Source organism: Medicago sativa, chromosome 7 (assembly GCF_051527215.1).
Source record: "Medicago sativa cultivar Bolivia chromosome 7, Bolivia_mono, whole genome shotgun sequence".
In the NCBI taxonomy this organism is placed as follows: Eukaryota; Viridiplantae; Streptophyta; class Magnoliopsida; order Fabales; family Fabaceae; genus Medicago; species Medicago sativa.
Window position 1 is genome coordinate 94,842,877 of NC_140755.1, and position 12,736 is coordinate 94,855,612.

Here is a 12,736-nt window from a genome sequence, read left to right on the forward strand (position 1 = left end):
TTTATAAACCTTCACAGCTTATCAGGATTTGCAAAATTTGAGCAATTTGACTATTGAGGAAGTGAACGTTGAACAAAGCAAATCCTGTAGAGTTGAAATGATAGTCCTTTCAAATAGGAGCAGACCCTTTTCATTCTAGTTCCAATTAAGAGAAATACAAATACAGAGTGTCCCATTACATTGGTAACAACATTCCTGAATCGTCATTGAATAATTGTTAATGGTATCACTCTATAAAACAACAAGAAGCACATCACCATAGTAAAAGAAGATGACAACACTCGCCCACTCCCCGACATATCATCTGTGTAATCCGGGCCAGAATCCAAAACGCCGTCCCCATCGCTGCTTGGTCCTCTGCTCCACATTCCCACGTTATTGTCTCTGTTTATTTATCACAATACACACTTCAATCATTCCAACTCAACTCCATTCATAGAAGAGTATAATGACTTGAAACTGATGCACAATATATTGATTTGAAGATAACATCTTAATAGAAGTCATAATATGACAGTTATTATGGGAAAAAAATATATAATGAATTAAAAATTGGTACCTTGCATTACCAAGAACACCAGAGTTCATGGTAAGAAGAACAATCCGATCAGCAGACTGAGGTTCAACACTATAAGCCTTCTCATACTTAACCTCTAGAGTGTCACCAGATGTAACAAAAAATGCACCATTAACCATAACATCACCCTCAGACCTCCAATTCCACCCTTTCCACTTATTTTGCTCAGTTTCAACCCTCTTAGTAACCTCTTTAGCAAAAGGATTAATCGGCGCAAAGTAACGGTTCCCTTGACTGTTAATAGTTGGTTCACCACTCCCACCAATGGCATACATTTCCCACTCGGTGAAATCATTGTTGACCACATGGATGTATCCTCTTCTGCATCGCGGCATCCTTTGAACAAGTTTCTCGCCAAAATGGTTGAATGCGATTGTGACTTGCATTCCCGAGTCTGGGAGGTAGTCATCGCTGTGTCCAAGAAGCATGACTTCGTTGTGGTGTGACATGAAATTGTTGGATATTGTTATTCCTGTTGATCCCATTACTGCGTCTATTAGCCCGTCTTTGCAATGTGAAAGTGTGCAATGGTCGACCCATATGTCTTTTGAACCGAATATGGATATTCCATCTCCGTCTGACATTGTTCTGTAGCCAAAGTGTTCAGGACTTGATCTCACATTTGTGTTCCCTGCAATATATCAGACTCCTAATTTTCATCATTTATGCTTGCTTGCTAGTTGCTTAGAAAATAATACTTATAATATAGACAACAATTTAACTGTAAGTTTAGTTTTAGGGTGACATAAATGATTTTGTGATCTTAAAGTAAAGTAATTTACATTTAGATATGTTCATGTGAAAATCAGTTGAACAATAAATTTGAAGGTGGAAATCATGTTCAGAGACAACAACCATAAATTCTAGAGGCGAAATAAATTTTGATTAGGTATCGCAAAAGCATACCAAAATCAGTTTCAATTCTTGTTATTCACTTTTAGCTCTCCTAAAATTGAATCTAAGGATGCATACATCTTCCAAATCTTTTATTAGCAATGCAATGGTATATATGAAATAAGAGGGTTGTGTTTTCTTTGGGATCTCTGTTCTTTTTTCTTATTGTTGGGTACTTTTACAAGGGTTAGACAGCTTTTTCAACAATTACTTTTTTGTTTTTGAAATCACATCCCCTCTTCTTGCAACTTGTTTTAGATTTTCATCTTTCATCTTTATCTTTCATCTTTCATCTTTTTCTATCATAACACTCATTGTTTATCTCTTTTCTCTCACTCTCTGTCTTCTTTCTCCATATCTCTATTTAGAAGAGACTTTTGAGGAATAGTTTAGTATTAGTCAATTTTCTTTTCATGAGATGGTACAAAACAGGCCCCACATAATATATTTTTTAATAATAATAGAAAACAGACCCCACAAAAAATGACCAATGTTGTACCGCGCGGCGTAATTTCTAATTTTGGTACGGTATATTAATAAAAAAAACATTTTCTTAAACTTTATCCAATAATCTCTACAAAATAGACATAACTTTTCCATTCTTCAAAACAAAACATGTGCACAATGCAGTTATGTTTTGGCATATCCGTCAAAGCAGAATATAATACCAAGTTAAGGGAAAAAAAACAAAGTTGTTAATTACCTGAGGGGTGACAATGGTGAATATGAATGTTATGTATGATAACATTACTAATAAACTGCAAAGTAATGCATCCTCCTCCCACAATGTGAACATCAGCTCCACGTCCATCAATAGTCTTATAACTATTAAATATAAGCTCTTGCTTCAGCTTAATCATCATGTTACTAGGGAACACTATCCACAATGGTTCATTTTTTATCACACCATATCTTAATGTACCTGGTTTTGGGGTAACAGCATCATCATCTGAGGAATCTGTTACAACGTAAAATTCACCACCTTTTCCTCCTTTTGCATACTGACCAAACCCAATTGCACAATCGGCTAACCTTTGACGATTGTTGGGCCATTCTGGGTCACATTTCCAACAATCATCAATCGGGTTACCAGTCATGCATGCAGATCCAGATAGCATTTCCCTTCTTGTCATTGAAGCATTCACCTTCCTACAACAACAAACAAAACATTTATTTATATATTAAACTAAAAGTTGATATCAGATCAGATGCACACGATTTGGGAGACTGGTTTTTTGAACTAGATAGAATCATATAAGTTAAAAATATTCATGTAGAGAGAAAACGTCAAATTCCTTTCTAAATCTACCACTAAATCAAAGAAAAAGTTCATTTTGTCTGTCACTAATTTTCTTTACTCTTTCTAATATTTTTTTAAATAGTTTGAGAGTGGAACTATAAGGAAATTGAAGTTCGATCTCCACTCTTAGTAAAAACTAATAATATTAACCTTTTGTCATTCAAACAAAATATAGTGTTTTAAGTACTTGGTTTTGAACTAGGAAAACATTAAGCTATAAAAAAACCCATATTCTTTTTTTGAAGAAAGAAGAATATTTAGAGATAAATGATAAAGTAGATAAAGAAAAAAGATATGCCTGTAATTTTTTTTTTGAAGGAAAGATACGCCTATAATGAATTGTTAAATATGTTTTAAGTGTATATATAAAATATACATATATATTTTCTTCAAAAAAAATAAAATAAAATATAAATATGTTAATTTTAGTTTATACAAAAAATCATCAATTTTAGTCCCTAGTTTGGTAATTTTGATAAATAAATAAATGTTTATAAAAATTCTGAAAATGGCCAAATTGATGATTATATATATAAAAATGCTTATAAAAACTAAAATTTGTTTTTTTTTGTGATTATAAAAACTAAACTTTATCACACAAATTTGAAATATATTTAGCTTACAAAAAAATATATAAAAATGAATAAAAAATAATCTCATCTAACTTGAATATAGTCTAGGGTATGAACAAGAACTAGTAAGCTGAAATATGGGGAAGACAAGAAACAACATAGTGGAAAATGACACGGGTGTCCAGATCTGCTATTTTTCTCTAAATTAATGCAATGTATGAAGGTACATTGAGATGAAAGAAACAAGGGAGAGAGTACCTATGAACTTCGTGGGCAACAGCATCAGGATCAGGGTGTGTTCCAGGAAGAGTTAAGTTCAGCATTGCTGTTCCAAGTGGTGACAATGAACTTAGAACAGAGATAATTAGCAATATGCATATTGTTTGGAACATTGTTGATGAAATTTCAAGAGTAAGAGTGTGAGTTAGTGTTACAGTGTCATAGTTTGGCTGGTTTTTCAAAAAGTGTTAGACAGTGTAGGGTAAGGTGAGTTAATAAGCTTGGAAAGAAAACCAATGATTAACCAACGAGGTTGAGTATGAAAAGAAATAGAGGATTTTTGTTTTTGTGCTACGTTTGTTGTAATAATAATAAGGGTCATGCTATACAACTTTAAATTTTACTATATTTAATGCTTTAACAAATGTTATAAGGTATATAAAACCCTTCGATTTAATCTATGTTGTTAAGGTGTTAAAAAGACTAATAAAAATCAGATCAATCGGTTTGATATACTTTTAAAATTAAGTCATGTTAACCGGTATCCCATTAAGAAAACTAAAAAAAGAATTTTAATTTGATTTTTTTTTTTTTTAAGTTTTTGAGGAGTTGTTTGTACAACATCCAATGTAACAACTACTATATTTGATTCTTTAATCAGGGTACACTAGTTAGCATTTTCCTTTAAAATTACTTTATTACATTTGTATAGTTTTATGATAAAATTGGAGAGAAAAATAGATAGTTTAATAACTAAATGATGGTTTATTCTTCTTAAAGTTGATTTGTATTATGGTCCATAATTTATGGATGCTCCTTTGTATTAGTGAAGTTATCAGGGATGCTGTGCTTATTGTATCAGTAGTACCATTTTCGGTGCTTGTTGATAATGATGGTAAAGAGAAATTATTTTTAATAATAATGAGAAAAAGAAAAAGAGGAAATGGTGAGAAAGAGGAGAAGAAAAGTGGTGAAATAGTCAAGGAATCACACTGCTCTCGAGGAAATGGTCTCTTCATTTGTTTGCGGGACACACAGATAGTGTCACTCTATCCTTCTACATATCAAGGCCCCCTCTCCCCTGCAGCTATGTTGAATTTATGCATGCAGTTGCACCATAGAGTGTGAACTTGTTTCAAGAACAAGTTCTGGATTCTGATTTGATTTTGTTGGAGAAATAATTTTGTATTTTTACCTAAATTATTACACTCTTTAAATTTTAAATAATATGTAAATATAAATCAACATGATTTTATTATGTACTATGCTATTCGTAAACATCTTTTTACGAAACATAACTATCAACTCAATACACACTCGTTCTTGGGGTCGATGGAGTAGCCTTTTGACTTTTAGACCTATGGCTTGCCTATGCATATAGTAGTATTAGTATTAGCACCAATCACGACATATTCGCATGGCAATAGCTCATTATTTTAACCAAAAAAAAAAAAAAGTTTGGCAATAACGTTTGTTGAAATGGTTCAAAGATAAGTTAATGAGTTTCCTCATACTCTTGCAAGGATTTTGCTAGGATGATCCTATTTTCCTTGGTAACAAGGGTGGCCTTATTTTTCACTAGTTTCACCCTATTTAGTGTGTTTGAATGTCAGAGTTAGTATATCAGAATCACAGTGGATCACCATGACTTTGTTATATCCATCGTGATATTAAACATATGCTTATATACATCCCAACACGCATTCAAGATATTGCTACGAATGAAATGCTTTAAGTTTTTTTTTTTTATCGTAAACAAAACCATTATTTTATTCACACAAAAAAAAAAAACCGAGAACATTGCACCTCAAAGAGTCTTTCACTTCTTGGAAGTGTCCATTGAGACCACATGAAAACTAATCTTATTATCCAATTGATGTCAGACGATTGACTAAAACTCCACAGTCATCTCAAGTAATGATGCAATTGCACAAAATGCACAATTTTGATATGACCATTTCTTCAACATATGGATGGATAAGTTTAGGTAATTTTGCCAAGTACTTAGAGCATCCACAATGGAGACCCTCACATTTGAAGTCTTAAACGAGTATCACTTTTTTATTATTTTTTAATAATAGTACCTTATAGGTACTCAACCACTCCAATGGAGATCTTCTATCAAAATGTCTAAATGGGTCCCACCAATAACTATTTATTAATGAAAAATAACAAAAACAATTTAAATAATGATTATTTTATTGAAAAGTGGTGTGGGGTCCACTTAAGATTGAGTGTCTTAAGTTAGACCCTGAGTCTTAGGAGACCCCCAATTTTTTTTCTACATTGGAGGTACCTATTAAGTACCGGGTCTTAAATGGTAAAAACCCTACCAATGTGGATGCGATCAACATGCTTGGGTGGTCCCATGGAGGCTGGTTTGGATGTCCATGAGATGCTTGTTTGGATAGTCCTTGCTACAACAAACTCTTCCTTGTGAGGAGTCAGTCAAGGTCTTTGACATAGTCAACAAAATGAAGTTATCAACATGTATTTTCTCAAAGTATAGCAAGCTCTGCTCATACTGCTTTTCATTAGTAAACTAAAGAATTTGTCTCCATAAATTCAGCATTGCTTCCTGCCTGTTCTTTAATACACTTTGTTTACATCTGGTCCTCATATTTTTGCCGATGTAAAACCAAAAAAACAAATTAACTCAAGATGGAAATACAACCGTAATTGCATTCGTCAAAGCAAGTTCTACATCGACAACGAGCACCTGAGAAAATAAACTTTATGTGATAAACAATTTCTTTAACTTCTATAACGCCTAACAAAAGTTTCTTAAAGAGAAATGATATTTTGACAACCACTTTTTGACAACTTTTGGACAACTTTCTCTCTCATACTCACATGATGTTGTTATCCTCTCTCTTCCTTTTTCTCTCTCCATTGTTTTTGACCAATAAGAAGTGAGAAAACCAAGGTTGTCAACAAAGTTGTCATTAAATGGATGTCAAAATACCAAGTTCTACATCGACAACGAGCACCTGAGAAAATAAACTTTATGTGATAAACAATTTCTTTAACTTCTATAACGCCTAACAAAAGTTTCTTAAAACTTTAATTCCAAGTAAGCAAACGCCACATAACATGTCAACTCTGTTGAAGTAACACCAACAACTTCAAACAACGGTAGTATGTGTTTGTTTGTTTTGTATGTGTTGTCGAGCATCAATACAATAAGAACCATTCTCAACAAGTTGATGGAATACAGATGCATCCAAAATAATTCCCTCGTAACTTATGAGTTTTCACGTGTTCTACTTTAACACACATACTTCCCAACTTCTATTAACTTCACACACGAGCGCGCCCGTGTGCACAAACACACACACACACACACACACACACATCGCAACTCAAATCTAAGACCTCTCAAACTTGATTGGTAACGTGTCTCGGTGCAACGTGTCATTTCATGCACGTGTTTTGACCCTTCTTCGTTTAATGTTTCATGAATGAATGACCATGCAATGTGTGAGGTAAGGTAACTCACTGTTGTTAGGTCTAGACATCACTTAAATTGATCATCCAATCACATCATTCAACGATTTTACTCTAATTTTAAACGAACAACCACACTTTTCTAAAGAGGGGGGGGGGGTGTAGTTATAAAATGGGGGGTATGAAATATAATTTTTCTAAAGAGGGCCCGTATTCAAGAGGGCCCAATAATATAAAATAAGAAAAAAAAAAAGGCAAACGAAGGGATGGTGGAGGCGCTCGCGGTGGTCGGCGAGAGGTGCATAGACGGTGGTGCAGACTGCAGAGGCGTGCCAAGAATTTTCCTTATAAGGTAAAGTTGTTTGTATCTAAACCATGTTGATGAAGAATGTGAATATTTTATTTCAATATATTTGATTCATTCATGTGATTTAAATTGAACTTCATCACTTTACTCTAAATAGAGTAGAAGTGAGTTATCATAAAAACTATTAGTGTTTCTCATTATTGTGTTTCAATCAAACATATATAACTCTTGTTTCTAAATCTTCTTGTTTGTTAATAGATACGATATGATACTAAAACTTTAAGTTTCTTAAAAGAGAAAGGAAAAAAAAAATACATTTTTAAAGGAATGTCATACTTATCTTTGAAATATGTTTACGATGATTGATTTTGGCATCTAAAAATGCCTAGCGACGCAACTTGTTGCCCTGTTGCCCGAATGTGTAATGTATATAACATACCTAAGCATCTTATCTTATAGTCAACTAATTAAGAACATTGTCAAGATTCTTTCACCTTTCCCTCTATGTCCAAGATTCATAGTTAAGATTCGTAAAAGCTGTGATCCAAGGTTATTTGTTGGGACTCGCATAGTTGTAATTTCTAGAAGAGATAATCAAACTTTAATTCTGAGGGGTTAAGCCGCGGTGAAGAGAAAACCTAGATCGCTATGGAAAACCCTAGTTTGCTCGGTGAGGGAGAGGGATATGTCGGCGATGTTGATGAAGCTATTGAAAATATCTCCTTTCCAAAAGAGGTTGGAAAAAAACATCTCCGTTCCCCGATTTGCTTGATGATCGGGCATGAGTTGAGTGGCAAAACCGCACTACTGGATTGTATTCGAGGTACCGAAAGTGATGATAATTATTTTCAACATTATAGGGCTACATATGTTCCTGCTAAGAATATACGTGAAAGAACTAGGAAATTAAAATCTTATGAAAAAATCAGAGTTCCTGGTTTACTGTTTATTGATACTCCGCGTTTCATATCAATCCCCAACTTAAGGTATCGAGGTTTAGCTCTATGTGATATTGCAGTCTTGGTTGTTGACATTAATATTGGGTTACGGGCACAGACAATTGAAACACTAAATCTTTTAAAAATGTGCAAGACAAAATTCATTGTTGCCTTGAATCAGGTCACTATTTTCTTCCTTTTTTATCACCATTGCTTTCAATATTTTTTGTTTACATGGTGCTCAATTATGTCGCACTGTTCTTGCAACATTGTAGGTTGACAGGATTTATGGATGGAAAACATGTCACAATGCTTCATTCCCCAATGCATATATGAAGCAGTCTCGTGATGCTGGAATAGGATTTTGTTCTATGCTCAATAGGGTAGTAAAAGATGTTTATTTTGTATCTGTCAGTTATGGTAGATAATTTTGGTTATTGTTTGCCACCTTAATTTTATTTTCCTTTCATGGCTAGACTATTTTGCAGTTCAGACAATATGGTATAGTTGCAAAGATATGTTATCAAAACAAGGAAATGAGAGAAACGGTCAGCATTGTGCCAACAAGTGCTATAAGGTAAAACTCTTTCACCCCCTCTTTTATGCTAAACACAAATTTTGATTGTTAGTTGACGCCTTGACTGATTTTGGAGCCCAGTATTAGTTGGGTTTTTACATATCTTGTTATATGGTGAAGCTTGCATTGAAATCAAGTTAGTTTTTGGTATGATGGGTATTTATCATTGTGAGCCACCAAAATCGACAAGTCATTTGAGGGGGGGATTTCAATAGAGAGAAAGACTAATTTACCTCCATGTTTCATTTTGTTTAATGATATTTTACTCAACACATTTAAATTTTTTATAAACCTGTGTTTTCTCCCCTCAAAATCCCTTCCATATTAGAGAGCAAAAATGTAGTCAAAAGTTGGGGTGAAAACAACAGGTCAGTCTTGGTTGAAAAATGCACATCCGTTCATAACCACAGTTGATATATCAACATCCATCACCGTTTGTTTGGGACCATCCCCCAACACATATCTATCAGTAGAGTCCTTCTCTTGCACTTTTGACCACCAACTCAAGAAAGGAATAATATAAAAGTGATAAGAAGTTTGAGTGAGTAATGCAAATTGTGAGGATATGTGTTGGGGGGGCGGGCTAAGGTTCATAGAGAAAGAAGGGGACTTGTGAAGACATGATGAGAGGAAATGTTAGTGAAATGAAAAGCTAACAATGTTGGTAAATGGAAGAAAAAACGTTAAGTTTAATTAAGTAGAAAGAATTGTATCCCGCCCACAATTCAACCAAACATTGTTTATTAGTTGTATATTACTTCCAATTTGAATGAAGTTGTGCAATGCATAGTTAGCTTGTCAGCCTTGTCTCGCTTTATCACAGAAAAGGAGCTAACATGGCACTGGTATGGTCAAATCACAGAAAATTTACACTACTTGCATCATATATCCGGTCGGATTCGGTTTGTCTTGGGTGAATTTTCCATATCCGATTCCGCCCATGCTTAGGGGCATGGGGCCAGTGAACCCGACTCATCCATTTGAACCCGACTGCAGCCCAGAATTTTGTGCGGTTAGTGCAGTTTCGGGCCGGGTTCAGTTCTTTTGTCCAGCCCTAGTCAAAAGTGATTTCATTTTCCTCCCTTCCAGAAAGTTGAATCCAATCATCTCTATTTATTTTTGGGATCTTCCAAAATCGTGTTCAGTCTGTTTGAGCTCTACCTGCCTGTTTGAGATCTATCTGGAAGTATGGTGAATTGGTTCGAGCAATCTTCTTGGGTGGGTGTATGAAAAGAGGAGACCCATCTCCATTTATCTTGGATTCTAGCTTGGTTAGAAATTTGCCAAATATTTGCTTTCGGACAAAAACCATCTCTTTAGTAGGATGCATAATATGCTTGAAACTTCTCTGTGGTTCTTTCTCTATTGATGATATTTTTGAACTTATATTTCAGTGGTGAAGGAATCTCAGATATGTTATTACAATTGGTTATGTGGACCCAAAAAACAATGGTTGAAAAACTTACATACAGGGAAGAATTGCAGGTATACTATATTGTCACGTCATTGAAGTTCGTCGAATACTTTTTGACTGTTAACTGCAGAGACTCAATTGTTATTTGTTTGTGGATACCAGTGTATTATTTTGGATGTCAATGATTTTGAAGACCGTGGAACCACTCTCAATGTTGTTTTAGTTAATGGTGTTCTACATGAAGGAGATCAAATAGCTGTATGTGGAAGGCAGGCAAGCATCTCTGATTCTAACTGCATCATCTTTTAATACTTACGCTCTGCTTCTGCCTAACGAACTTTCTATTATATGGTACAATTGTTACTTCAATTCAAGCTTTACTTAAAACTCCTCCGTTGATGGAACTAGGTGCTAAGGTACATTTACATCTTCTGTATTTTATTTATTTCAGTATCATATTTGTTGCTTGATTGGAAAATCGTAACTTAGGTGCATTATTTTCTAGTATACATGTGAACAAGAGACTCTCTTGGGTCCGATTAAATATATCTGTGTTTATTTGGTATTAAAGGATGGTTTTGGATGGTAAAATTTGAGTGAGTTTTAATGAATGCTTAACTGTTGGAAGCTTAAGGAAATAACATTGAGATTTTTAACATTGTGCTTAACATGAAGGAGGGGAGCTTAAAAACCAGAAGCCCAATAGTTTGATGGGTGATTCTTAAGTTAATTTTATCAATTCTAGCTCAAATGATTGGGTAGAAATGTTTTCTGTTAAAGGGATCTAACTTAAAGCCATTGCTGAGTGGTTTTAAAATGGTAGTAAATTTGAAAGGTTAGATGAACTCAACTAGTAGGCTTGTTAGAGTTACATTCTTTAAAGGCATTGATTAGAAGTAATATTCTAACCAATAATTAATCTAAAGGCCATGGAAAATCCGTAATCTAATAGCATGTCCTCATCTAAGTTTTATTTTATGCTTAACTCAGCAGTTATGATATTCTGTAGCTTAACATGTTCGACCTTTACCTTGAGCTTCAAGGCTAAAACCTTGTCGAAATCTAGTCTCCTAAAAACAGAAATTCACTAGCAGAATCGAGTTTTAACATAAGATAGTTTAGCTTGTAATTCAGTACAAGTTTGACAATTAGTGTTTTTTCTTGTGATTTAACTCACTTGTATGACGTATGATATTAAAACTATGTTTGACATGACAATGCATGTATTGTAGCCTGTATCTAGCTCTTCTAGTGTGTGAGTGAATACTGGCATGCTTCAGAGTTCAGGCTATGAAAAAGCACTTTAGTTTTCATGATGTGTTAAAACTTTGAAATCAACATTTAAGACTTCCTCATAATGTTGAGACTTGCTATAAGCCAGAAATGCTCCAGCAAGTATGGTTGTTCATACTTCATATTATGAATGGTTTTTCAAAGTCAGAAACTATATCAATCAAGGGGATGGGAATCACCTCGTTTGAAAGGGTCTTTGATGACTAGTTTCTTATACGTCACAAATTTTAAATTACCACCGGGATGAATGAATGAATGAACTCGTCATCGATGTATGTTATTTTATTGTCAAATGTCAATTATTTGTTTGCTGTAATATATTCTAAAACAATGAATTAGATTTCAGATTTGTCTTTTTGCTAAGTAATTGTGGTCTAATTTCAGGGAGACTATATCCACTGCAAAAAAGTCAAAGGTGCGAAGGCTATCAAGATCATTGCTCAGGTACTTCCTTGAGATATTGCCTTTTTAACTATGTCTTTCTTCATTCTAATGTTTTTAAATGTTTCAGAGAATCAAAGTTTTGGTATGATATTTGTATAATATTTCAGGGACTTGAAGATGCTGTTGTTGGCTCTAATGTATATATGGCGAAGCCTGATGAAGATTCCAAAGAAGGAGAATTGGTGAAGGGTGAGACAATGAGAATTATTGGACTCCAAAACTATAGTATATTTTTGGGTCTGATAGCTGTTGTGATGTTGTTGTTGTCTTGGTTATATCTAATGTGCTAATACTCGTTGAATTAAACGAGAAATGTTGTCTTTGGCTTTTCAGTATACTTACTTGCAGAACAATTTTAAGTATGGTTTGGAATATTGATTTTGAAGAGTCCATGTTTTGTGATTATCATTGCAGAGTTTTGTAATCAAAGCTTGTTGTGATAGTGTTGGGGTTGCCATGTGATTGTGTTCTCTCTTCATGTGTGACAGTTCAATTCTAGTCTTCTTTTTTTTACTGAATGACAGTTCAATTCTGCTCGAAGATCTCACATATGATTGCTGATAGATTTGAGCAGGCCTATTAGATTTGCTGACAGTTCAATTGCGCGAAATAAGGCTGTGATGGAAATTTTATCCGGATGTAGTAGGACGCTTTATGTATGTTTGGATGAGTGGCGAGATTCTGAAAATCACGGCGAGAGCTTTACAAAGTGAGAGTGGGTCACTATGATTTTCAATCCCACCACTCATTCAAA

The 12,736-nt window shown here is 34.2% G+C and overlaps 2 protein-coding genes across 2 annotated transcripts; one reads left to right on the forward strand and one right to left on the reverse strand.

Moving 5' to 3' along the window:
- Positions 1–87: 87 nt before the first annotated feature.
- On the reverse strand, positions 88–3,809 carry LOC146910589 (putative pectate lyase 12). Its single transcript, XM_085725578.1, has 4 exons — positions 3,602–3,809; positions 2,175–2,620; positions 560–1,208; positions 88–384 (listed from the first exon to the last, which is right to left on the reverse strand). Exons 1-4 carry the CDS (start codon positions 3,733–3,735, stop codon positions 204–206), a joined length of 1,410 nt encoding a protein of 469 aa, XP_085581704.1. The 5' UTR covers positions 3,736–3,809; the 3' UTR covers positions 88–203.
- Positions 3,810–7,833: 4,024 nt separating this feature from the next.
- On the forward strand, positions 7,834–12,444 carry LOC146910590 (eukaryotic translation initiation factor 5B-like). The gene is made up of 8 exons (XM_085725581.1): positions 7,834–8,435; positions 8,530–8,637; positions 8,731–8,831; positions 10,226–10,316; positions 10,408–10,518; positions 10,596–10,661; positions 11,923–11,982; positions 12,090–12,444. Exons 1-8 carry the CDS (start codon positions 7,965–7,967, stop codon positions 12,270–12,272), a joined length of 1,191 nt encoding a protein of 396 aa, XP_085581707.1. The 5' UTR covers positions 7,834–7,964; the 3' UTR covers positions 12,273–12,444.
- The last annotated feature ends 292 nt before the right edge of the window (positions 12,445–12,736 follow it).